The sequence below is a fragment of the Chanodichthys erythropterus genome, chromosome 7 (genome assembly GCF_024489055.1).
Source record: "Chanodichthys erythropterus isolate Z2021 chromosome 7, ASM2448905v1, whole genome shotgun sequence".
NCBI lineage: Eukaryota > Metazoa > Chordata > Actinopteri > Cypriniformes > Xenocyprididae > Chanodichthys > Chanodichthys erythropterus.
In genome coordinates, this window is record NC_090227.1 from 3,211,879 (window position 1) to 3,238,646 (window position 26,768).

General features: G+C 40.6%; 1 protein-coding gene across 1 annotated transcript in view; it reads left to right on the forward strand.

The window, feature by feature from the left end:
* kirrel3b (kirre like nephrin family adhesion molecule 3b) overlaps positions 1 to 26,768 on the forward strand; it is a 359,059-nt gene that overhangs the window by 16,619 nt on the left and 315,672 nt on the right. Inside the window, exon 2 of the mRNA XM_067390740.1 lies at positions 18,989 to 19,329. Within this exon, the coding sequence (XP_067246841.1) occupies positions 18,989 to 19,329 (341 nt within the window). The remainder of the gene's footprint in view (positions 1 to 18,988; positions 19,330 to 26,768) is intronic.

The following is a 26,768-nucleotide window of genomic DNA, read 5'->3' on the forward strand; positions in this document are numbered from 1 at the left end:
TAACCACTGCAGGTAAATTAATTACCCCAACTGCTGAGCTTTCAGAACGCACTAATCTGCAAGCAACCTTAATTAGATTAATTTTTCCTGCTTAAGAAACCCGAGCAGCCATGTCTGCTAAATATGTTCTAAAAAGTCAGGGTAAATTTAGCTGGAAAGTTCTGCGCTAACAGTTTTCTGGGTAGACATCTCCAACGCCTTTTCATTTGGAGCTTTTGACCCTTACTAATGACTTAATGAGAGTATTAATGTGAGTCAGCATTTACAGACTAACACAGGAGCAATAGCGTGTTATGGTTGACATGTTCCAGTTGTTATCATAAAGCATTCATTTGTTATATACACGCAAAGATATGTTTTAGATTAAAGTAAAACTATAAAGAAAAAAAGGTATGCTGCAGACATCAAATGTTAAAACACTAAATATAGAGTCGTCAGCTTCATTAATTGTGTTCCCACCCTATTAGGGTGATGATAATACCCTGTTTTGTAGAGACTGAAAAGGCAGTTTATCATAGCTCAGGGGCAAAAAGGTCAAATGTGTTACAACAATGTGTTTCAGGCTAATTTAGCATTTCTTCCAGTCAAGTGATTTTAATTTACTTTCTCTCCACTCCTGCCTTTGATTCATGTCCCTGGAAAATTTCAAACCAATTAATTTGATGTTTATCGAATTAATCATTCTTCCTAAAATAACTAAGTGGGGCTATATGTTCACTGTAAGCCATGTTAGAAGGGTTTTTCAGAACAATCTAGGATACGGATGAAAATTTCGATGGGGGTTTTAAAATAGAAACCTTTTATGTCTCTGTGTGTGCGCCATTCAAATTGTTTGTGTGTTCATGTTTGTGTCCATTCAAGATTGAGCAGGTATGATTGATGATGTCTAACTTTTTTTTTATAAATGGTCCAACCATCCATCAAGCACTTTAGCTGTACACAATTTAGACATGGTTTAATTAAATATGCTCTTTTATTTAGCTTGCACGCACACACAAACACACACACATACATACAGGTCTATTAAACTCCCATATTTCAAACTGATAAACACACTTGAAACCCTGTTGTGCGAGTGCTGAGGTTAATTGGGTGAAATATTGTCAACATTTGGAGAAGGGGTGAGGAAAAGAGAGGATTTCTGGCTAATTACAAGTCAAAACATTTGCAGAAACAGTAAGGCTTGACTTTTTAAATTGCTTATGTTTGTCAACAGGGACTGGGAATGGGGACATCCGACTCCCATGTGGATGACATCTTAGAAAGTCTTTGAAAAATCATGACTCCAGTTACAGCCGTTTTTAATCATTCATCATGGTTTATCGTCATTTATCTTACTTTCTAATCATGCCTCTGTATGTAGTGTAGTTCAAAGCAGTCATAAATCAGGATGTTTTTTTTTTTTTTTTTTCCCTATCCAAACTAAAACTCCAATCTCATCATGTTTTTTTGTACTGTAGCTGTTCAGTAAGAAAGTGCACACAATAAAACACTGGCATACACCAGCTATATAATGAAGACAGATTTTGACCAAAACGTTGAACTGTTATCTCAAGCAGAGGTGTAAAGAGTACCCGAAAGTACTTGAGTAAGAATACAACTACTTCATTACAAGTTACAAGTCACCAATTCCAGTAAAAGTCTTAGAATATCTGATTTTAACAATACTTTAGTATTTTATTCATACTGAATGTAGGCTCAAAGATGCACTAGACTAGTCCTCAACACCTAAGAGACATGATGCCAGTGAAAAACAAGAAAAAGCATATTTGTAAGATGAGAAATTGTGTTTATTTTCTAAAATCAAAATAAATCTGAACACTTCAATATTGCAATAAAGCAAGGTCGACACAACAGGCTATTAAATATCTACAAACTCTCAAGTCTCAGTTAAACTCAAGCACACAAAAAGGCCATAAGTAGATCAACATTCTTCAAAGAGGTCAATATAGCGGATCAATGAAATAATGTAGTACAATTAAACAATCAAAGTCTACTTGCACTGGATGTGCTGGTTTTGGCCTCATGTCCTCATCTCATAAATCAAACACCTGTGCTTCAGCAACTACCTGCTAATGCGCTCACATTAAAGTAGCCTTGTTGACAAGTTTGGGTGAGTAAAGGCAAAACGCACAAGATACAGTACCTTCATCGCCCTGTAGATGGCGATATCGCTTCTTTATAGCAAAAACAAACTGCTGCAGAAAAAGTTAGGTGCCATGCAAAATGTTATGTGTAATTACTCATCACAAATGTAGTGGAGTAAAAAGTACATTTAATTGTTCAAAAATGTAGTCAAGTAGAGAGTAAAAGTTGCTAATATCTTTGATACTCAGTACAACTACAAAGTATATAAAAATTTTTCATTTTTCATTCATAATTACATTTACTGAAATACTTTACACCACAGATCTCAAGGACATTTTTCATATATGTCAGGTTGGGGCAGGTTGTCACATATAAGTACATATAAATCTGAATAATATAAATAAAAATATAAATCATCATATTAGAAAGATTTCTGAAGGATCATGTGACACTGAAGACTGGAGTAATGATGCTGAAAATTCAGCTTTGATCACAGGAATAAATTAATATAAATCATTTAATTATTTCAAATATTACATTTTCCATTGTTTTGATCCTATTTAAAATTCAATTTAAACAAACCAAATAACATGACTTCAGTTTGTTTTTTTTTTTTAAATACAATTTTATATTTAATAAATATAAATATATTTTATTACACATTTGTCATACATTTTTAATGTTCCATTTTGACCATTCTCATTGTGACATTTTCTTTTTTTTTTTTTTTTTATGGGCAAAAATTACCCGGATGACTTACTACTTCTGTTGAAATTCTGAAGTGTGCATCTGATGGGCATATTTCTATCCCATGAGGCCATGGGAGAGGAGATGTGAATGGCAGTGAAGCGAGACAGTTGACGCCAGTAGGTCACATGACAACATGGCAAATATAGCATGTCTGGATTACATTCATACTATATAGAGCATAACTATTTCAAAGTAATCATTTAAAAGTACCACCTACTCAGAGAGGACGTGATTTCAGACTGAGGGTATATCTTTGAACCTGGACAATAATGGTGGAAATTGCTCAATAACTTTTCAAAAATATTATTATTATCTTAGTATTATTTATTTTATCATAATTTTTTTTTTAGAATTTTGCATTACTTATTATAAATGATTTATCAATGTGCAACATTAGTACTTTTTATTTTAATTCATGTGCCTTGTAATCCTTCAAATCAAAATAATCAAAATAACTCCTCTGATTATGTGTTTACTGGCAGGAAGGCGGGGCAAACTGGCACTCACATGAGCTCCACCAATGACAATCCACAACCATCCAATGGATGGAAATTTCCTTTTGCCTATCCTTCCATCGTTACTTGTGTAAAGAGTACCACAGAGAGATGGCAGTTCATTGTTGTGTTTGTTCTTATATATTCCAGTTGATAATATTTCAGTCTTTGTCATCTTATATGCAGTTAAATGCTCCAACAGCTCTCAGCTGACCCAGTTTCTCCGAGGTCACTCTCAACAACACAGAAGCTGCTCTTTAATGAACACTGGAAATGGCCCTGAGATATGTGCAGAAAAACACGGCATGAATTTAACAGCATTCAGGTGGCAGGCGGCAGCTACGTTTCCGAGGGCACGCCACAGACGTGAGACTGTTAACCCAGAGCCCCTCGAGGAGCTCAGGGACACATCATCACCAAGCCGGCGAGATCAAGAGTGCAAATGTTGACACAGATCAGAGCGCCCCTCTTCCATATTCCTGAAGCTCTTCTATCTATAGCGCTCTCGGATCAGACTCCCACCTGCTTCAAGAGCAAGAACACTGGTGCCTGGTTAGATGCAGCTTAGATATTCCTGGCTGCTCATCAATACATGTTCAGTTCTGCATCGTTTGAGGAGAGAGAACGGAGAGGCGTTAGCAGAAGGTGACTCACCGGCACTGATTTCTGCCTCATCCTACTGGACCGCTCTATTTGTGACTGCGTGCAGCCATTTGGAAAAACCTATCATCTGGGCCAATAGGTCTGGAAATAGAGTATTCGCCAGGGTCAGCTCAACACCAGGGCCCCGAGGACGGGTTGTGTCACAAGGGAGCCGGGGTCTCCGAAGGACGGCCCCAGTTAGACGCTAAAACTAAACTTCAATTTTTCCATCTGTGGCTCTTTGGAGCTTGCGCTTTGAAGCAATGCCTTTGCCAAGATGTGGCCTTCTGCTCTGAGACAAACATTTGAATTGCTAAATTATTAGGTGAAGTGGAAGCTCGGAGCAAAGATCGATAAGTCATCAGCATGCAGGACAGCGCAAACCAATTAAGGAGACTGAGCGCCTTTGACAAATAATATGAGAAAGAGACAGAACAGGCTGAAAAAGCGAGGTATGAAATAGCTCCGTTTGCTGGATGCGCAAGATGACTATTATTACAGGACTGCTTTGTTAGTGTTACTGACAGGTTGACACTAAAAACTTCATGATGATAAGCCTTGTAATCAAGTTTGCAGACGATTACAGGCATTAGGAAGACATTTAGAAACAAAGGTGCCAGATGTCTTGGTTGCACAAAAAAAAAAAAAAAAAAAAAAAAAAAAGTAGTGAAATTTTAACTATCCATTTCAATCTACCAGTTTTTCAGTTTCAAGTTAAGGAATGGGGAATGAGAGAGATAATGTACCGCAAATGTGTCAAACAACAATATTGGACCTCAATCAATCAATCAATCAAACAAACAATAAAAGTCATAGCCTTACATAAAAAGAATTACAGAGTAAATGTAGAAGTGTGCCAAATGTAATACAGAAATGACAGTACTGTACATTAAAAATTTAAATTAGCAGCCCTCAATATGCAGAAGTATTTGAGTAATGGTACTTCACTATTTTGGGAAATCTGTACTTGAGATCTGTTAAAACTGAAAGCTTGTACATTTACGAGAAAAAATACAAACACATTTTACTAATTACAACTTAACGCAGATTTAAAAGCAAAGTACATACATATGTCATCATGACTTTTCTCAACGTTTGAAACATAAAAATATTATTTTCTTTTTATTTATTGTAATGTGACCAATCAAGTTTAACGTATGTGAAATTTATTTTAGTGTACTTTATTTATTTATTTATTTATTTTAAAATTTTATAAACTTGCATGACTTCCTTTAGTGGATCAGAAAAGTAAAAGTTCAAAAGAATGTTCCTATAGTCTTATTCAGAGCATGGAGCAAATAGTTACTTTTGACAGGATTATTTAAATAATCCACCACACCAGGCGTCTGTTTCATTAACACAAAAATGTAAATCACAGCTAAAACATCAAGCCTGCTTCAGAACTCACAAAAGACAAAAGTTCAAGGCACACATGTCATCTAAGTGCCGTTTTACCACTATATACAAACCAAAAAGACACTCAATCATTGGGGCACAAGCGAACACAAGCTCATATAAAAGATGTGCCCACCTTGAAACAGCAAGCCAAACTGTATCAGTTGACACAAGGACCTCAGGTATCCCCAGCTTTGTGTTCCATAAGCAATAATGACGCATGCTATATTGATACCACCTCAGTCAATATTAAGAGGATTTTATTGGAATTCTTTGCTGTCATCTAATGCACTTCAACACTTTTTGTTATACTGGTTGAATCTCTCTTCACATCCTGATAGCAATCAGTAATAGAAGTGGTCTAAATATTAAAACATGTACATATATCTTCTGCGGAAGTCTCAGGACCAAAAAATGTTCGTCCAATCGAATGCAATGATCCGATGTCCTACCTCACATATCATCAGCCGGTTGTAGACACAGTAACTGGTTGCCGAAAAACAAACAGCAGTCATCTTTTACAGTTCCTCCTGAACCAAAACAACGAGCTTATACTGCGTTCACGCCATGTCGTAACCGTGAGATGGCAGCCCGTGGCATTCGCTGTTCTGTTCACGTCCTCAGACTCGGATTCATGCATTTCTATGTCAACAATATCAACGCCAAAATGAATCTGCAGCAGTCAGGTGGTACAAGTAAGAGCTATGTAAGTTGTTAACGTCCATGTGATTTGCTTTGAGACATGAGGTAATTTAACACCGTCTCTCCTCTCATGACGCTTTGCTGACTCCACTGTGCGTGTTCATGTGTTTTGAAGTAGGCATGGCTTTGGAGACGCTCTGAAGGGAGGGTGGATTCTGCATATATCTAATCAGCCAATCATATGGCAGCAACTCTCTGCATTTAGGCATGTAGACATGATCAAGACGATCTGCTGAAGTTCAAACTGAGCATCAGAATGGGGAAGAAAGATTTAATTGAGTTTGAATGTGGCATGGTTGTTGCTGGTCTGAATATTCCAGAAACTGCTGATCCACTGGGATTTTCTTGCACAACCATCTCTAGGGTTTACAGAGAATGATCTGAAAAAGAGAAATATCCAGCAGCAGTTCTGTGGGTGAAATGCCTTGTTGATAGCAGAGATCAGAGAAGAATGACCAGACTGGTTCGGCTGATAGAAAGGCAAAAGTAACTCAAATAAGCACTCTTTACAACCGAGGTCTGCAGAAGAGCATCTCTGAATGCTCAAGGCATTTAACCTTGGAGCAGATGAGCTACAGTAGCAGAAGACACACCGGTGCCACTCCTGTCAGCTGAGAACAGCAAACTGAGGCTAAAATTCACCAAAACTGGACAATAGAAAATTGGAGTAACGTTGCCTGGTCTGATGAGTCTGGATTTGTGCTGCGACATTCAGATAGTAGGGTCAGAATTTGGTGTAACCAACATGAAAGCATGGATCATCCTACCTTGTATCAGCGCTTCAGGCTGCTGTTAGTTCAATGATGTGAGGGATATTTTCTTACCACACTTTGGGCCCCTTAGAACCAACTGAGCATTGTCTAAACGCCACCGCCTATCTGAGTATTGTTGCTGACCATATCCATCTTTTTATGACCACAGACCATCTTCTGATGGCTACTTCTAGCAGGATAAATCTTCAGAAACCGTGTCATGTCAATATTGACCAAAATCTCAGAGAAATGTTTCCAGCACCTTATTGAACTGTATGCCACAAAGAATTATCTAATATAAAGTGGCCGGTGAGTGCATATATATTTGCAATGATGAGCACTGCATGCAAACAGGCTACGTCCCTGATTAAACATTGTTATGCCTGATTTTTTAATGGAAATGCTGCAGTGACCATCTTGAAGCTTTGCAGGTGCCCTCAGCAGCACAATAAAGCTCCAAACAAACACGTCTGATTGACACTGCATGTGCTGAAGTTCAACACATCAAGAACACCTAAATCATGAGGATAAATACTGCAATAGGGTAAGGTGAACTGAGGTAATAGCGATTACCCCTCCTTCCCTTCCATCCAACTCCACTGCTCAGGATATTAAAACTAAACTTTCGATAGCCATGGTTTAATCTTCACAATCTAAAGCACCTCTGAAATATTAAATCACTCGTGAGAACATAATTTCCCCACCTGCATATCTCTTATCGCTTCTGATGACGGCACTGAAGACACATCTATAACAGCATACATATTTTATAGAGCAGCAAGGGGGAAAAGTACAATTGCCATTATACTACATCACCACACTACTAATAAAATTATCAATATTTTAATTGTAATTTTCATTTGAAGGACTTTAATATGAACTTCGATTTATGATCATTTTTTGAAAATTACTATATTCAAATATCAAACTGTAAAATCATCTACTGCTACCTTTAACTGAAATTTAAAATATTATGCATTAAAAATACTGAAATTAGAAAATCAATTTAAAAAGTGAAGCTTTTGCTTTTTACTTTTACATTCTCAAAGTACCATTTTTTGCAAGTTACTTAGACTTTAATTTCATCCATCTTTATTATTGTTATTATTATTATTATTATTACTACATTCTATGAGTACTTTAACTGCAAATAGTAAAATGCATTCCGTGACAAGCAATTATGGAAGCTTGTTTCCACCACGGAATAAAATAATTTAAAAGATAATTGCGAGTTTAAATGTCGCGATTGCGAGTTATAAAGTCAGAATTGTTTGGATATTAACTTGCAATACTGAGAAAAAAAGTCAGTCATTTTTCCCCTCAGAATTGAACTTTATAACTTGAGTTCCCTTTCGATACTTCACTCGTACTGCGTATGGGGAAAGGTCTCCCTTTTTCCCCGCTGCTGAAGCCTTTTTCAATAACGCAGTGTAACTGCACCGTCATTGGTTCACTCATAGACAAGTTGTTGAACCAATGGCGGCGCGGCATAGCTGCGCGGCCTATGGCGACAAAGCGCGCGAATATTCCCGCCGAAATGGGCGGGGTATAGGGCTATATAAGCAGGCGTTTCGCCATAGGATTTCAGTGTTTTCTCCTTCAGCGACGACATCTACTTCTCTTCGCTGATCTCCGCCTGAAGCCGAAGAAGCTCGCCGCCTTCTGCTCTCGCCGCCGTCTGAAGAGGCTCCCGCAGCGGACTCGCCTGGACTCGCCGGTGGAAGAAAGCGCCGGCGCCCTCGCGGACTGCAGCTTCTAGCGCCGTCGCCGAGCCGCCGCCTCCCGCTTCCCGCTTCCGGCCGCTTCCTGTGCGTCCCCTGCCGCCATCCGGCGCGCCGCCTGAGAGCTTCATCCGCGGCTTAAACGCCGCTCTAAAAGAGCGATTTCCAGCGGTTTTCACCGCTTTAAGAGCTTCCGCGGCCCCTCGCCGCTCTAAAGAGCCACCCAATTGCCGTTTTCACGGCAGCGGCGTCTCACGATGCCCCGCCACTCATGTGGTACTTGCAGGAGCCCCCTGCACGACGACGATGGACACAGCGAGTGTGTCGCTTGCCTGGGCAAGCCCCACGCAGACGGCGCGCTCGCTGGAGACTCATGCCCGCACTGCGAGTGTATGAGTCTCGCTTCCCTGCGCTCGCGGGTCGCCTTCTTCACTGAGGGCGATCTCGCCGCTCGCGCCCTCCCGTCTCCTTCCCTCCCCGCGGTCCGGCGAGGAAAGACAGCGGGGTAGAGCGACTCAGCGCCAGGAGTTGAGCGAGCTCACGCCGGCCCAGCCCCCGCGTGCCTCGCCCTCTCCTCCCAGGGAACTCTCTCCAGTTCTGTTCTCTCGCCCTGAGCAGCGTCCCTCCGCAGAAGCGAGTGACCTCGTCTCATTCGGGGGAACAGACGACGAACAAGACGACTCCATGTCTCTTGCGGCTTCCGAAGCGGAAGGATGGGCTGGCGAGCCGGAAGACCCCGCTCCACCGCCTCCCTTGGAACCCATCGAGCATGGCCAGGGCATGGATGCCGAGCTCTTCCGCATCCTGTCTAGAGCCGTTGAAGAGCTGGACCTCGAGTGGGCCCCTCCAGAGGAGCCGTCTCGCAGCCGCCTGGACGAATGGTTTCTGCCAGGCCGCCGCCAAGCACCTCGCCAGCGTTCAGCGCCCTTCTTTCCTGAGGTCCACGAAGAGCTGACGAAGTCGTGGCGCGCTCTCCTTAATCTGCCCGCCTCCACACTACGCACCGCTCCGCCCTCACCGCCGTCGACGGCGCCGAGGAGAAGGGATACGAGCGCTTGCCACCCCTAGATGAAGCGGTGGCTGCTCACCTCTGTCCTCCCGCGGCTGTGGGTTGGAAGACGAAGAGGGCCCTTCCTTCCAAGCCCTGTCGGACCACCTCTACTCTGGCTGGACGGGCTTACACCTCGGCGGGCCAAGCTGCCTCTGCGCTCCACACCATGGCCATATTTCAAGCATTCCAGGCCAAACTCCTCCGCTCTCTGGATGAGTCTGGAATCGACGCGCCAGCCTTCAAAGATCTCCGCAGCGCCACGGATCTTGCCCTGCGAGCTACGAAGGCTACGGCCCAGGCCATCGGTCGTTCCATGGCCAGCCTGGTCGTGTTGGAGCGCCACCTGTGGCTCAACCTAACGGAGATCAAAGACCTAGACAAGACGGCCTTCTTAGACGCCCCGGTCTCGCCTTCTGGTCTCTTCGGGCCTGCAGTGGATGGCTTCACTGAGCGCTTTACTGCCGCGCAGAAATCGTCTCAGGCTATGAGGCATTTCTTGCCTAAGCGCTCCAGCTCCGCTTCTGCGTCTAGCCGCCCCAGGACTGCGCCGGCTCCAGCAGAACAAACCAGCCCCACCTGCAACACAGGCAGCGCCGCCCCAGGAGCATCGCCAGCGCTCGCGCCCTGCGAAGCGCCCTCCCTTCCCGAGGCGCCAGGGACCCCGGCCCAGGATTGTGCTGGACCCGGTGCCTCCGAAGTCGTCCTGATTCGTCGGACAGGAAGAGGATGGGGGACCGTCCCGTTACGACCGGACCACCCCAAAAGCTCCCACGGGTAATTTCCCCTCCGCCTCGTTTATTTCCGGGCGTGGGAAACATACTCCAAGTGACAGCTGGGCCCACACCTGTTGCGCCCACTCCAAACGCCGTTTTCACGGCGGACAAATTTTTACCTCATCACAAAAAGAGCAAATTTCCTCTTCCACCCCTCGCGGTGTACGACCCTCTCAACGGCGGTCTGTCACCCAACATTATTCAACCCCTAGCCACTCGGGCCGAGGCCTGGCAGGCCATCCCCGATGTGTCAGAATGGGTCATGGGGATCGTAAACCAGGGCTACTCGCTCCAGTTTGCACGACGGCCCCCCGCTTCGCCGGGGTGCTTCAAACATCGGTCAATCCGGACGACGCTCATGTCCTCCGGGCCGAAGTCATGTCGTTGCTGGAAAAAGGAGCTGTGGAAATGGTTCCTCCGTCAGAGAGCGAGACAGGCTTTTACAGCCGCTACTTTCTGGTCCCCAAAAAGGATGGCGGTCTCAGACCCATCCTAGACCTCAGGCTTTTGAATCTCTCCCTCATGAGACGGAAGTTCAAAATGCTGACGCTGAAGCAGATCCTCGCGCACATTTGCCCCGAGGACTGGTTCTGCTCGCTGGACCTGAAGGATGCGTATTTTCACATCCAGATAGCCCCCGTCACAGACGATTCTTGAGATTCGCATACGAAGGGGTGGCATACCAATATACGGTCCTGCCCTTCGGGCTGTCTCACAGCTCCCCGCACTTTCACCAAGTGCATGGACGCGGCGCTTTCCCCTCTGAGACAGATGGGAATCCGGGTTCTGAATTACCTCGACGACTGGCTCATCTTAGCCCGTTCGCGAGACGAGCTGGAACGCCACAGATCCGTGCTCCTCAGCCATCTACAATGCCTGGGTCTCAGGGTCAACTTAGCCAAGAGCTCGCTATGCCCCACTCAACGAATTTCGTTTCTGGGAGCAGTTTTCGACTCGGTCCGTATGACGGCAGTAGTCTCGCCAGAGCGCGCCCTGGCAATTCAGCAGCTCACGGCATCTGTCACGAACAAAGCCTATCTCCCTCTGAAGTTTTTCCAGAGGCTGCTAGGGCTGATGGCTTCCGCCTCCCGGTGCTGCAGCTAGGCCTTCTTCGGATGCGGCCTCTTCAGTACTGGTTGAAGTTCCGGGTTCCTCCCAGCGCATGGCGGCACGGCCGCCTATGTCTCAAGGTCAATCGGGCCTGTCTTCTAGCCCTGAAACCTTGGATGGATCCAGTATGGTTCCAACGCGGAGTCCCCTTACAGGCGGTCTCACGGAGGACGGTGCTCTCAACAGACGCCTCCAACTTGGGCTGGGGCGCTGTGTGCGAGGGCAGACCGGCCTTCGGCTCGTGGAGCCACGAGGAAAGCCATCTACACATCAACTGTCTAGAGATGCTAGCAGTGATGAAAGCCCTTCAGTTCTTTCAGGCTTACTTGACGGGACGTCATGTTCTAGTTCGGTCAGACAGTATGACGGTGGTGTCATTCCTGAACCACCAAGGCGGTCTTTCGTCCAGCCGCTTATGCGCTCTGGCGAAACGACTGCTGGAATGGGCTCTTCCGAGGCTTCAGTCGCTCAGAGCGACTCATGTTCCTGGCAGGAACAATCTGGGTGCGGACATGTTGTCACGGAGCAACATCCCCTCCGACGAGTGGATGCTCCACCCCCAAGTGGTCCTCACGATCTGGGAGTTCTTCGGGAAGGCAGAGGTAGACCTCTTCGCCTCAGAAGACAACTCTCATTGCCCAACATTTTTCTCGAAGGAAGTAGATGCTCTGGCCCACACATGGCCCAGCACGCTCCTTTATGCTTTCCCTCCGATCGTACTGATCCCCCAGGTCATCAGGCGTATCAGAGAAGACCAGCACAGAGTCCTTCTGGTGGCCCCGCTCTGGAGGAACCAGGTTTGGTCCTCAGAGCTATTCAGGCTCTCTCTAAGAGCCCCGTGGCCGATTCCCCTGAGACGGGACCTCCTCTCTCAGGCAAACAGAACAATCTGGCACCCACAGCCGCAGCTCTGGGCTCTGCACCTCTGGTCCCTCGATGGGAGCCGACTAGCCTCCCCGAGGACGTCCTAAATACCATTTCTCAGGCTAGAGCCCCATCTACGAGGCGCCTCTACGACCAGAAGTGGTCAGTCTTTGTTGATTGGTGTTCAACACGCAACATAGACCCTGTGGAGAGTGACGTATCTTCCATACTGTCTTTCCTCCAAGAACGCTTGGAAATGGGGCGCTCCCCTTCCACGCTTAAGGTTTACGTAGCAGCCATTGCAGCGTTCCACGCTCCTATTGCTGGCCAATCGGTGGGACGAAACGGGCTCGTGATCCGTTTTTGAGAGGTGCTAGGCGTTTGAATCCTCCTCGCCCTCTCACTATTCCCTCCTGGGACCTCTCGTTGGTCCTCAGGGCCTTGAAAGGAGCCCCATTTGAACCAATGGGTTCAGCCGACCTCAGGCCCCTAACACTAAAAACCGCTCTGCTACTAGCACTAGCATCGGTAAAGCGTGTTGGCGATTTGCAGGCCCTCTCTGTGAACCCTGCATGCCTCGAATTCGGGCCTGGTGACTCTAAGGTCGTTCTGAAACCTAGGCATGGCTACGTCCCTAAAGTGCTCTCAACTCCGTTTAGAGCTCAGGTCATCTCGCTCTCTGCTCTTCCTCCCTCGGCGGACGAACCAGAGCTGCAGCTACTCTGCCCAGTCAGGGCATTGAGGACCTACATAGACCGATCACAGTCTTTCAGACTGTCGGATCAACTCTTTGTTTGTTTTGGCGGCCGCACCAAAGGGTCTCCGGTCTCGAAACAACGCATTTCCCGTTGGATAGTGGATGCTATTAACCTGTGCTACTCCTCACTGGGCACTAATTGCCCCATAGGAGTCAGGGCCCACTCCACTAGAGGAATGGCTTCCTCGTGGGCTTGGTCCAACGGAGTTTCCATCCAAGACATCTGTGAGGCGGCCGGCTGGTCTTCGCCGTCCACCTTTGTCAGGTTCTATCACCTCGATGTCCCGACCTTACAAGCTCGGGTCCTGTCGGTGTGATTAGCGGCTTCCAACAGGTCCCGCTTCACGCCACCATAGGAAGTATCTTCCTTCAGTGTAACCATGGGTTCGGTTAGGCTTTGCCTCCGCTTGTCCTTTTTGCCCCCCTCTGGGTGGCCAAATGCAAGCTATATCGTTCCCAGCCGTGGCACGGCGTGGTTGAATTCGTTCCCCATACGCAGTACGAGTGAAGTATCGAAAGGGAACGTACTCGGTTACTAACGTAACCTCGGTTCCCTGAGATACGGAACGAGTACTGCGTCACTTGCCGTGCCACGAGGCTGCGGCTCAGGGTCGTCGCTTCAGTCGATTGACACTGAAATCCTATGGCGAAACGCCTGCTTATATAGCCCTATACCCCGCCCATTTCGGCGGGAATATTCGCGCGCTTTGTCGCCATAGGCCGCGCAGCTATGCCGCGCCGCCATTGGTTCAACAACTTGTCTATGAGTGAACCAATGACGGTGCAGTTACACTGCGTTATTGAAAAAGGCTTCAGCAGCGGGGAAAAAGGGAGACCTTTCCCCATACGCAGTACTCGTTCCGTATCTCAGGGAACCGAGGTTACGTTAGTAACCGAGTACGTTTATATCTCGCTAATCTGACTCTCAATTCTGAGAAAAAAAGTCATCTTCTGTAGGGTTGCAGGTGCTCAAAAGGTTGAACTTTTTCAATATTTTCAATTTGTGTTTCATTTAAGTATTAATAAATGAGGGTCTTTTTCTCAGAAGAAAAACTAAAGAAGCGAGAGACATTTCCACTAACTCTCCATTTAATCTTATTGTCTAGCTGGTGCAACAGAGTTATTTATAGAGATGTCCAGTTTTCTGTTCCAGCATAGATTTGATCATTTTTCTCCCACAGCAAAACACTTCTCTTTCAGGCATAATAGTTTGTTAGGTTCCATGCAATATTATTTCTGCACCTTTTGTAAAATTACCAGTGGATGTTCCTGACTGAAGGAATGTGGATCATTGTGTATAACCTCCCGAAAGACAAGATAGATGTGGGATACCTCACCTCCCCAACCTTCATCTCAAGGTTTCGTTCTGCAGGAGAATCTAAAACATGAAAGTCCATTATAAAGGAAAATGTTTTTTAACTGAGGAATGCAACCAAGCATTTTGCTTATTAAAGAAAAGTAGAAGAACCCTTGAAACGAGGACAGGGCAGTTTCCAGAAATCAGCAAAGCCTTAAAAACCCACTGCCCTTTGAAATCCTAAACTTCAAGTAAAAAAGGGAACACAGTGTTATAGTACATCAGCATAATTACTGGACACAAGCCGTTCTCAGACTGCACAGAGATAAGACTGAAATTAGAAATATGACTACGGGCACTTCTCTCAAATACAATGCTGTTGTAAAAAAGAAAATATCACACACATACACACACACACACACTGATAATGCAAGATGTTTATGGAGTGGAGACACATGGTCTCATTGGAGAGCTTTGATTTTACTGTGTGGTTTTTGACAATGACATTGTGGCGAACAAAGAGATTTCATGTTCTGACGTGTGTTCTGGAGACCTCATAGGACACTGTTTGCAGTTGCTGTCATCAGCACATGGTTAGGGAAGGGTGTTGTCTCGTCTGTTGAAATCTGAGGACTTGTTCACATATTTCCCCTCAAATAATTTACTTTCTACTATGCTGACAATAGCACAAACATCCTTACAACCTATCCAAACCAGACAACACGCATTAACAGCTACCATACCTCTTCTATGTAAAGGTTTCGCCTTAAACCTTTGGTGGTAAGTCATTTTAGACCAAAAATTTCACTTTTTTTTTTTTTTTTTTTTCTCAGAATGGTAAGCACTTCCTGGTTAAACAATATACAATATGCAAATATATAACATGCAAAGCTTTCGATTTCAGATAAATGCTGCTCTTTTGAACTTTCTATTTATCAAAGAATCCTGAAAAATAAAAATAAAAAATGTACACAACTGTTTTAAACATTGATAATGATCAGAAATGAGCAGCAAATCATCACGAATGATTTCTGAAGGACCATGTGACACTGAAAACTGGAGTAATGATGCTAAAAATTCAGCTTTGATCACAGGAATAAATTACATTTTAAAATATATTTAAATATAAAACTGTTCTTTTAAATTGTAATAATATTCCACAATATTATAGTTTTTTTTTTTTTTTTTTTTTTTTACTGCATTTCTGTTCAAATAAGTGTAACCTTGGTGAGAATAAGCTAAACATAAGCAAAACATTGGAAAAATCTTACCGATCCCAAACTTTGAACGGTATTTTGGAGTCACAGCCACAGTTCTTCTGGATTTAGTCTGTCTCAGTTTCATCTGTTTCTCCATGTAATCACAGACAGATTCGATGATGGTGAGATCAGATGTTCGTGTGGAGCACCAGCTGTTGTCAGACTCCTTGTGTATTCAAAAATCTCACTGGATTATTAACATTAATGGCAAAAGGAATGTTTGGAAATGTGAACTGATATTTCTGTCATGACAACTCTCAGAGAGGGATATTACAATGTAGATATATTTGGTCTTGATGGAATAGATCTGCTACGCTGCTGCAGCAGAGCAAGTAAGAAATGCTGCTGCTGTACAAAATAGCGTACGTGAATAACCGTAGCAGATCTATACAGGTGGAGCTGGGGAAGGCGGAGGGTTTCTGAAGCACGCTGCGCTACTAAGCAATGCTAACTCATGTATTTAAAGATTAAGAACACACGCTCATTGGCTACTAATACAGCAGGACCCTCATGCGACCCTCATGTGATAATTAGCAGGTTGTGTTAAAGGACCTATTAGCCTGCACCATCTACAGTTTCATACCAGAACTTTGTATGTCCTACTGACACACTACACTACACTCTACATATATTTTAATAACTGGCTTAAAACCCTTTTTTGGGGGCTGAAAATACTGACATGCCTAAAACTTTTGCACAGTACTGTATATTCATTTAAAGTGGGGGGAAATATTTACAAGAATAAATAAATGCATTAAAAAATAAAATCACTATCATAATATATCAAAACACATAAACAGATAATCCTGTGCACATTGTAAGCTTTTTGTAGCTTTGGTTACATTTAATATTTAACATTGTTAATTTATTTAAAACTGTTCAAATTAACACCATCATATATATTCAAATGCATACAATGTTCTGTTGAAGGCTCAAGGATCCACAGTCAAGAGCTGTGAAGTCTATCACTGTCACTTAACAATGAAGTGCTTGCTTCATTTAAGCAATCAAAAAAAAACAAAAAGAAAACATTCCCACTTATTACTGCCTTGAACCACTGAGATTATACTGTATACAGACACCTAATGAGCTTCTTTTTTTTTTTTTGACCATAATACTATTTCATCTTAATTTGTGGAAGAGATTGCCCTTTCTTTGAGTGAAAGCTTTACATGAAACTTCCCAAGAAATACTTTGAAATCGAGTTGCTCTTAACCTATTCAACCTTCTGTAAGCCTGACAAAGTTCTCAACAAATAGTGCAGGTAATCTTCTGTTTGGCGAGAGACAGACAGATATGCAGCAGACTGCTATAGAAAAAAAAAGCCACAAGCACTCAGAGGTGATCCATTAGTTCCAGCAACTCTTATCAAATGCAGTTTTGCAAGAGCACATATTATGTAAGTACTGGAGAACGAGGGAAAAAAATGCCTCATGCAGTTTATGTCTGGCATGTCCTGAATTTTTTATTTATTGTTTGTATTATTATTTTTTAAAGGCAACCATGCTTGCATATGGCTAGGAACTTTTAGTTTAAGGATTGCAAGTCAAAGAATGGTAATGCGATTCACTGTCAAGATCCTTTAATGCAAATGACACAAAAAAACAAGAAAACAGGCCTAATGAGGTTTCGTGGTAAAATCCTCTTTTGTTCTGGGTTTTTTAATTGCCTCACTGTCTTTGATTGGCCAGTAACTCTTTGGTTTTCTGACTTGCATGTTCATGCGCACACTTCTCTACCTTTATCCTTTATCTCCATTGATTGTTTAATTCTTATGTTTGTTATCAAGGTCATATTTTGGGTTGTTCTGCATCTTTAATGCAGAAACTAACCCAACAGTTCTTTAAAGAAATACACCAATGGCATGGACCAACATGTGTGCTGTAGAGCACATTTATTATAAATGAGTATATTTTTATATTCTCCTCCTCCTCCATGACCTGGCTTCAGAGAAAAGAGCCATGGGAGAATGTGGGTCAATCACAGCAAAACACGTGATGGCAAGAATTCATTTTAATTATTTATAATCAAATGATGAGTGATGAAACTGATGATATCAATGCATTTGAAATGTACTGTCAAAAAGCAAGGTCAATTCAAGGTTGCCCTTTAACTAAAAAACCTTGTAATTATTGAGATAGTTGTGATATGTATACGTAGATGCCATATTCGACCACTCCAGACACATCGATACGTCCGCCATCTTGGAGCGATTAACATTATTTTCTTCATCACACTTACAAATTAATGAATTTTAATTGAAAATGTCACAGTATTGGGTGTAAAAACCACCAAGCTATAAATTCCAGATGAAATGGCATAAACTTTCAGAGGTGAGAATATGCTGGTTTGAGTTTTTATATGTAATTCATTACGCAGTATCCATGCAGAATTATCACATTAAAAGATTATTTCACCCAAAAATGAAAATTCTGTCATTAATTACTCACCCTCATGTCATTTCACAGCCATACGACCCATAAAATGTCAAAGTAGAGTGTTTTACAGCAATATAACCACCACTTTAAGGTACAGAAATGCATCATTATTTGTGTTTTGTGTTTGTGTACAAAAAGTATTCTTGTCGCTTCATAAAATTAAGGTTGAACCATTGCAGTCATGTGGACGGTTTTAACGATATCTTCAGGACCTTTCTGGACCTTGAAAGTGGTGGTTATATTGCTGTCTATGGAGTCGTATACCTCTCGGATTTCATCAAACTTATCTTAATTTGTGTTCTGAAGATGATCAAAGGTCTTATGGCTGTGGAATGACATGAGGCTGAGTAATTAATGACAGAATATTCATTTTTGGGTGAACTAACCCTTTAATGACAAATTAAATGCAGTGAAAATCATCTACAGCAAATATAGATATGTGGATAACTTGGTTGCAGATGCACATTCAAGTTGCTCTCAAGTGGTCACGGACTGGATTTGACCAATATTGCAGATGGCGTATGTAAAGCAGGCTATGTTTATATATCTATGGTTGTGACAGTTTATCTATGAAAGCTTGTTTTTGCCACAGACTTAAACGAAGGTAATTGTTACTTTTATCTCACAATTCCAAGTTTATTCTGTATCTCACAATTCTGAGGGGAAAAAGTCAGAATTGCAAACTCGGAATTATGAGAAATAAAGTCGAAATTAAGTCAATAAAGTCAAAAAAAAGTTGCACTTGCAGCCTTTTTCTTTTTTTTTTTCAAGCTTCCATACTCATCTGTGTGTGACAATAGTCTACCTTATACTTAATTTCTAGTAACGTGATAATACCATTCTGAATTTAACTTTACATCTATAAAAATGTGAAAGCGGTGTGTTTATTTCCCAGTGCAACATACCTCTATTGCACAAGAAAAGTTCATTTTCGCTTATACTGATATAACTGTTACCGACAAATCTCAGCTCTATGCACAGAACTCAAACACACATTCTTCCACTTTCAGCATTCGTGAACAAAACTTTTCTTTGGCTAAGTGGAAGGAAGATGTGGTGACTGCTTATGTAAGTACAGTCTCGCTTAAGACTCTGAAGCTGAGAAGCAGGAGGCGAGGCGGTATCCACAGCCCCCCAGAGCGCTGGAGGAGGGAGCCGCCATGCGTGCAGCTCTTCATCAGACCACACAAACAGGTCCACACTGATAACACCGCAATTAGAGACGCAGTGGAAATGGTACGTACCTGAGGTAAACTTAAAAAAGCGCTCAGACGTTACTGTAGTACAGCGTGTAACGAGGCAGCGCGTCCTCCTTGCTCTCTGCTCTCCCATCTCAAAGAGAGAAGGGATTAAATGCTTCAAGAGCAACAAACAAACTCTCAGTGGAGAAGCACTGAAGCAGGAGTTAGAGCTCAGAGAGAGAGAGAGATCAGGGGTTCAGAATGAGTGCCTGAAGCACGAATAACCAAAATAAGCAACTAACATAACATCTATATATAAACTATAGCTTAATGCAATTCACAGGTTCCAGGACTAAATCTTTACAATGTTAGGTAGGGCTGCACGATTAATCGGAATAAAATTGCAATATGGCTTAGTGCAATTATCGAATCACAAAGGCTGCGATTTAATTAAATAAATGTATTAGCTGTGTGTTTCAGAGTGAAGCGCAGCCCTGTGTTCATTTACACCTGAGCAGTTCATGTGGTTTTTTGTCAAAATAATAGTTTGATGGTTTACATTTGAAAATTAAGAAGCCATAGATATTAGCAGGGCCTAAAATTAACACTCAACATGCTTCAAATGCGAGTAAAAATCTGTGTTTTTGCGAGTATATGAAACTGTGTCAGACGCCAGATCATTTGTATGAACTCTAACAATGCAGTGTTGTGAGAACATCGACGTGAACAAACCTGAATGACACTCTGTACAGTTGACGGGTCAGTGCTGCATCACGGAAATGTAAGCATTTTCAGTGTAAATGTTCAAGCGTTAGAACACGCAAAAGTGAATTCTATACTTACACGCTATCCGAACATGCTATTTGTACTATTACCTGTAATTTGATTTTTTGTTCTTTTTAGTAGTTTTAGCCATAGTATCAAAATTGGAATAAAGTGTTGTGAATTTTCACTACACTGTAAAACCCAATAAGTTCCGAATTCTCAAAACATTTGAGGAAACGTATTACCTCAAAACATTTAAGTAAACTAACTCATTTTTAAGTTGGTAGAACTTAAAATTTGGGGGCGGGGCTGAGAGCCATGGAAGCAGATCAAGGCCAGTGTGGTGCAGAGGTGTCTCTCACTAACAATGCCGTCACCAGCATCCCTTTCCCAACTTATCATAATGTTAATTACATACAGTTAATTAACATAAACATCACATTCAGATCTGTGCTATTATAACTATCAGAGAGACTGTCATTACATACTTATGTAATCAAACAACATATGTGGTCTTAAACATTTTGCAGCTCATCCTCAACCTAACCACAGGCTCTACCCTTCACCACAGTGGTAACCCTACAAAACTAACATAACAGAACCCCCTGAATCCCAACATAACACAACATTAAACATTAACTTATATCTTTAATCTTGTGCAAAAACACACAAAATAACACTTAATTTCAACAGTTATTTATATGGTCTGACGCAAAACATGCTTTGAGTTAGAAATCTGCTGCAGCTCAACTCAATCATATTAAGTTCAGCTTACTACAATGAAATTTTGAGTTCATGCAACTTTTTCCTATTAAGTACAATGAACTTTTATTATTATTTGAGTGAAACAAACTCATTTAATTTAATTAATTTCACTGTTCGGTTTTACAGTGTAGTATCTCAAATATTAGAGTCAAAACTGCCTGTTTTTTTTTTTTTTTTCTTTTGTTTGTTTCATGGTCGGTTACTTTTCTTAAGTCAGCAATTTTACAGTTGTAATGTAATATAAAGTTATTATATTACTCTTTGTTAAATACTCACTTTTTATTTTACAGTGAAATGTTATGATAATAATAATATGTTATTTGTTTTTATTTAGTAATTTTCATATTTTTATTTTGTAATAATAATGATGATAATTATTATTAATACATATTCAGAAAGTGTTGGACAAATTGTGCAGCCCTACAAAAAATTACATCAAACCTGTATTGTTTTTTTGTTTTGTTTTTTTTCCTCGGATTTTAAATTGGAATCACAAACGAATCACAAATAAAATTTTGGAACCAAATCGTGCAGACCTAATTTTAGCCTCACAAGTCAGGGCTAACAGGCTAAAGTGAATGAATGAATGAATGAATGAATGAATGAATGAATGAATGAATGAATGAATGAATATTTTTGTGTATGTCATACTTGTAATACTAAATTACATTTTAATTATAATTTAAAAATGATAATATTAATAAAAATTTCAGGACCCAGACTACAGATAAATTAAAATTTGAAATATATACCAATAAAAAGTGACTACTTTCTGCAATCTCACATTTATGAAAATACCCTAGTCCTGAGAACAAAGTTTTAACTTTCAGTTAAAATTAACATTTATTATTTAGCTGACTCTGAATGTCACTTGTCCATCTAAACTAAAAATACTAAAAATATGGTAATAAATATGTTTTTGAAATGTTTGAAAAAAAAAAAAATAAATAATAATAATAATAATAATTTGGACTTAATGCCTAAAAAAAACCCTTTGTATCAACTTCTCCATGTGTCATTCATTCATTCATTAGCAGCTCTTCCGTCTTAAACACTGACACTGCTATGGCCTGATATTCAGTTCAGAAATGTAGTAGCCTCTATTTAAATCATAATATTTCTCAATATTTCTCAACCATCTCAGTATCGACATGCCCTGGTTTGGTTCAGTGCCTTTCTTGCTCTGATAGACATTAGTCCTGTCTCATAGCACACTGTCTCCCTTGGCGACGTTTTAACCATTACAGCTGCACTCTGGAATTATGCCATATACAGATATATTTGAGAGAGTTCTGGCCATAATTTTGCAGAATTTATAGTTCATGGTTAAGTTATCCCACAATACACTGTGATTTCTCAGCTCTTTCTCTGTTCCAATTGTAATGTAGTTTATAACATTTACACACATACATACACCAACAGTTCTACATCATTTCTTTACTATGACATAATTTTGCACTGCTACTGGAATTTTCTCTAAAGAAAATGCAAACTGTTTGTTTTTATACTCTTTGCATTAATATCTGCTACATTCTGGACCCCCCAAGTGGTCAAAGACCCCAAGGTAAGCTCCCGCTTTGGATTCTCAGAGCTTATTTATTGTAAAGCCGGCAGATGATTTACAGCTCCCTGGCCAAAACACGCTAAGTAATGAAAGGTCTGTTAAATTTCCACTTGCTTATAATATTTCATAAAAGCCTTTGCCTATTAAAAAGACAAAAGGGAGGTGGGCTTTATTTTTCATAATCAGACTGAAACCAAACCTGCAGGAATGTGATTAAATTTGTTTTCTGCATATTGTTCAATGATTCCCTCAGCATTCCCACAGACACAACACACACAGACAACAAAGAAACACATTATTATTACTGAGGGTGGACCATGTCACATCTGTTGGCACGGCATCGTGTGTTTAATGCAACATCCCCAAAGTATCAGTGTCCCAGTAAAACAGCCCAGTGGTAAGTGATGCTCTGAGACTTATGACCTTGACCAGATGGTAAGATTACTCAGGGAACCTGGGTAGACAAAATACCATATTCTGAAACAGAAGGACACACACACACACACACACAAATGCACTTCACCATTCTCTAACGCAAGCGCTTTGCAGAAATGTAGGTCTGCAATCAAAGTGTTCAGATTTGCAATAGATCAAAACTCTCTCTCTCTCTTTTTTTGGATTGAACAATCAATGTTTGATAAAAATACAATTAAAGTTTCATGTCAGTTTGGGGTGCAGAAGCAGCAAGATGAAAAAAAAAACCCCTCCCCTCAAGAAGATTTGTCAGATCGCTCTTGTAAAATCTCCGAAATATCAGACCCTAGTTACAGGACATGAGGAAAGTGGTATGGGAATCCTTCCAGATGTATTCCCAGGGTGATGCTTGTACAGGTGAAAAGACCCAAGCGGTGTACTTCACATGCTTCAGCACTCATAAGTGCTAGTCTTAAACCTTCCAGACGACATTGGGAATAATGCTATTGTATGCCTTCTATAAAAAGAGTGCAGTCTGGCTTAAAACTACAAGAAAAGGTTCATTTAAAAAAAGTCCACACCGCCTTCCGAATTCACCGTGTGCAGAAAGTGTAAAACTCTTGAGGTTCAAAAGGCTTACACTACGTCCTTACACCTTCCCTTGTTGAATTACGGAAAAAGTGTACACTTACACTTTCTTTGTATGTTGAATATGGAAGGTAGTCTGGCGGAAGCTAGATATTTTACTTCATAACTTGTTAAATATTTATTTTTTTATTTTTTTTTTATTTTGCCCAAATGTATCTCTTCACTTCAGAAGGCCTTTATTAACCCCACGGAGCTGTGTGGAGGACATGTTTATGATGAATGGATGTGGATGGACCCCTTTTGCCATTATAAACCTGGGATGCATCAGGATATTTATTAATATTTCTCAGATTATGTTCATCAGAAATAAGAAAGTCATATACACATGGCTTGAGGGTGTGTAAAGCTCTTTCATTTCAAATCAAGTAAGATGCCATAAAAAAAAAAAAAAAAAAAAAAAGAATTTATGGTATTGGGTTACATGGTTGCATAGTTTGGGGAAAAAGAAAAAAAAGAAAGTAAATAAATAAATAATTCAACAATGATTCATCATCATCACAATATTTCAGTACATGTCCCAGATGAGCTGACATTCACAACACTTAAAGCAATATGACATGAAGTGTAGAAGATAATGTGAAGTACTTTATATCTATAAATCAAATCCATGGGTGTTTAAAACAGTCATCTGTACTTGAATTTAAATACCATCAAAGTATGACAAATGTGATAAAATATCTTTTTTTTTTTTTTTTTAAACATCAAAAAAAAAAAAAAAAAAGTCATCAGATTATAGTGGAAAAAAAACATTTTTGTTACATATGTACAGTAAGTAAAGCATGAAGAGAATGATTTATTGCAGATTTGTACTGTAAAAAATGTTCATGCTGTCTTAAAGTTTAGTCAACTCACATATCCAAGTTGTTACTAAGTACAATAGTTGATACAATATTTTTATTTTTTTTTAGAGTGTATTCAGTTATAAAAAGGTCAAAAAGGAAATAATTATATTTTAATGTTCTGTGCAGAAAAAAAGATAATTTTAAATTATTTTTGTCTTAAATTTGAAATGATTATTTATTAAATCTAAAAGCATATTTATGAACCACAAATATATATTTATATTTTTAAATGTGCAAATTGATTTATAAATTCTAATATAGTTCTAATTATCTGAATATATCAACCCAATTTTTTTTTTTTTTTTTTTTTTTGCCAAAGACAAAATGTCTATGTGATCCATCCCTACTGAGTGACCATTATCATCTGACCTCTTCTGAAGAACAAGGCCTATAGCAGAACTTAGGATCTGTCACATCTGTTTTTTGGGGTTGTCAAGTTACACAAATTAAATTTGGCTAGGGCATATGGTGGATATGGACAAGGATATTGTGAGAACAGTCTTATCCTTACTTGTTTTGTCAGTAATTAAGGAACTTGGCTTAAATCAAACAGTCTGTGCAAATTCTTACCATCTGTAGAGCACAGTTTCCTCAAACAGATATATGTAGTTGTTTATTGAAGATTGGTTGCATTTTTTTTTTCTTTTTTTTTTTTTCTGGTGATTGAGTACTTGACGGTGTGTGTGTGTGTGTGTGTGTGTGTGTGTGTGTGTGTGTGTGTGTGTGTGTGTGTGTGTGTGTGTGTGTGTGTGTGTGTGTGTGTGTGTGTGTGTGTGTGTGTGTGTGTGTGTGTGTGTGTGTGTGTGCGTGTGTGTGTGTGTGGAAGCTCAATTTCACTGTCTGATGGAATCATTAGGAAGGAGGTTTGAAAGCTAAAGGAACACACTCATCTTCCAGATGGAACTTCCTGCTCACGTCTCAGGCAAAGTCAGATGGATCACACTGGTGAGGGCGGAATCACATGCATTCTAGTCATAAATGTAGCAAAATCATACTCTAAAAATGTACAAATGTTGTTTTGACAAATAACAGATTCACAATATTAGCTTTTCACGTTTTACATTTGGATTCGATTTGGTATGTTTGCGTCATCAACATGTGAGCTACTACCGGCTGCTGTTTACCAGTGTGACATTAATGGATATGTTAGTCATGAGCCAGCATTTGTTATAGTCTGTGCACAAATGTGTTTTCTTATGTTTTCTGTATGGCGGGAACAATTGGATTAATTAGCTCACTCAAACACATCCTATAGAAATGAGATTAATTAGCTATGTATACACAATATAAACATAATAAACTCACATTTGTGCAGTCACAGTAAAGGATTCGTTCACTTCAGAATTAAAATGTCCTGATAATTTACTCACCCCCATGTCATCCAAGATGTTTACGTCTTTATTTCTTCAGTCATAAAGAAATTATGGTTTCTGAGGAAAACATTCCAGGATTTTTCTCCATATAGTGGACTTCACTGGATTTCAGTTTCAGTGCAGCTTCAAAGAGCTCTACATGATCCCAGATGAGGAATAAGAGTCTTATCTAGAAACGATTGGTCATTTTCTAAAAAAATAAAATAAAAATGTATATACTTTTTAACCACAAATGCTCGCCTTGCACTGCTCTGTGACGCGCCAGGCATTACATAATCACGTTTGAAAGGTCATGTGTGTGACATAAACGGGAGTACTGAGGTAGGGCAAAAAAAAACATGTCATTTTCTCCTCCAACTTCAAAATCGTTGTTTTACCCCTTTTTTTTTTTTTTTTTTTGTAAAAGCCATTTGACTTAGTCTTTGCATGCTCACTTTATAAAAACTTGCTCGGTACTTCCACCTATGTCACGCGTGACCTTTCCAACATGATTACGCAATGTGTGGCGCATCGCAGAACTAGTTAATTTCTTTGGGGAAAATGACTGATTGTTTCATTAGACAAGACCCTTATTCCTCGACTGGCATCGTGTAGAGCCCTTTGAAGCTGCATTTAAAGTGCAATGTGGACCTTCAACCCGTTGAACCCTGTTGAAGTCCACTATATGGAGAAAAATCCTGGAATGTTTTCCTCAAAAACCTTAATTTCTTTTTGATGGAAGAAAGAGAAACATCTTGGATGACATAGGGGTGAGTAAACCATCAGAAAATTTTAACTCTGAAGTGAACTAATTCTTTAAGTGAATACGCTTGAAGTATATAGTCAAAATCTGCAACTCACAAAATGTTTCTGATTAGCGTGGTCTAATTTATATATATATATATATATATATATATATATATATATTCTTTAAATTAGCAAATGTTTATACATTTCTCAAAGTAATTTATACATTTTATAAATTTCTGATGTTTTGTTGTAATTGTGGTTAAAAATCAACTAAAAACTTTTGTGAGCAACAATGTTATTCCATTGTAGTCAAAGTAAAATGGACATGAATATGATGTCAATTTAAAAAGACAAAAGACAGAAAGGATGATTAAGAAACTATCACTTTTTCAAG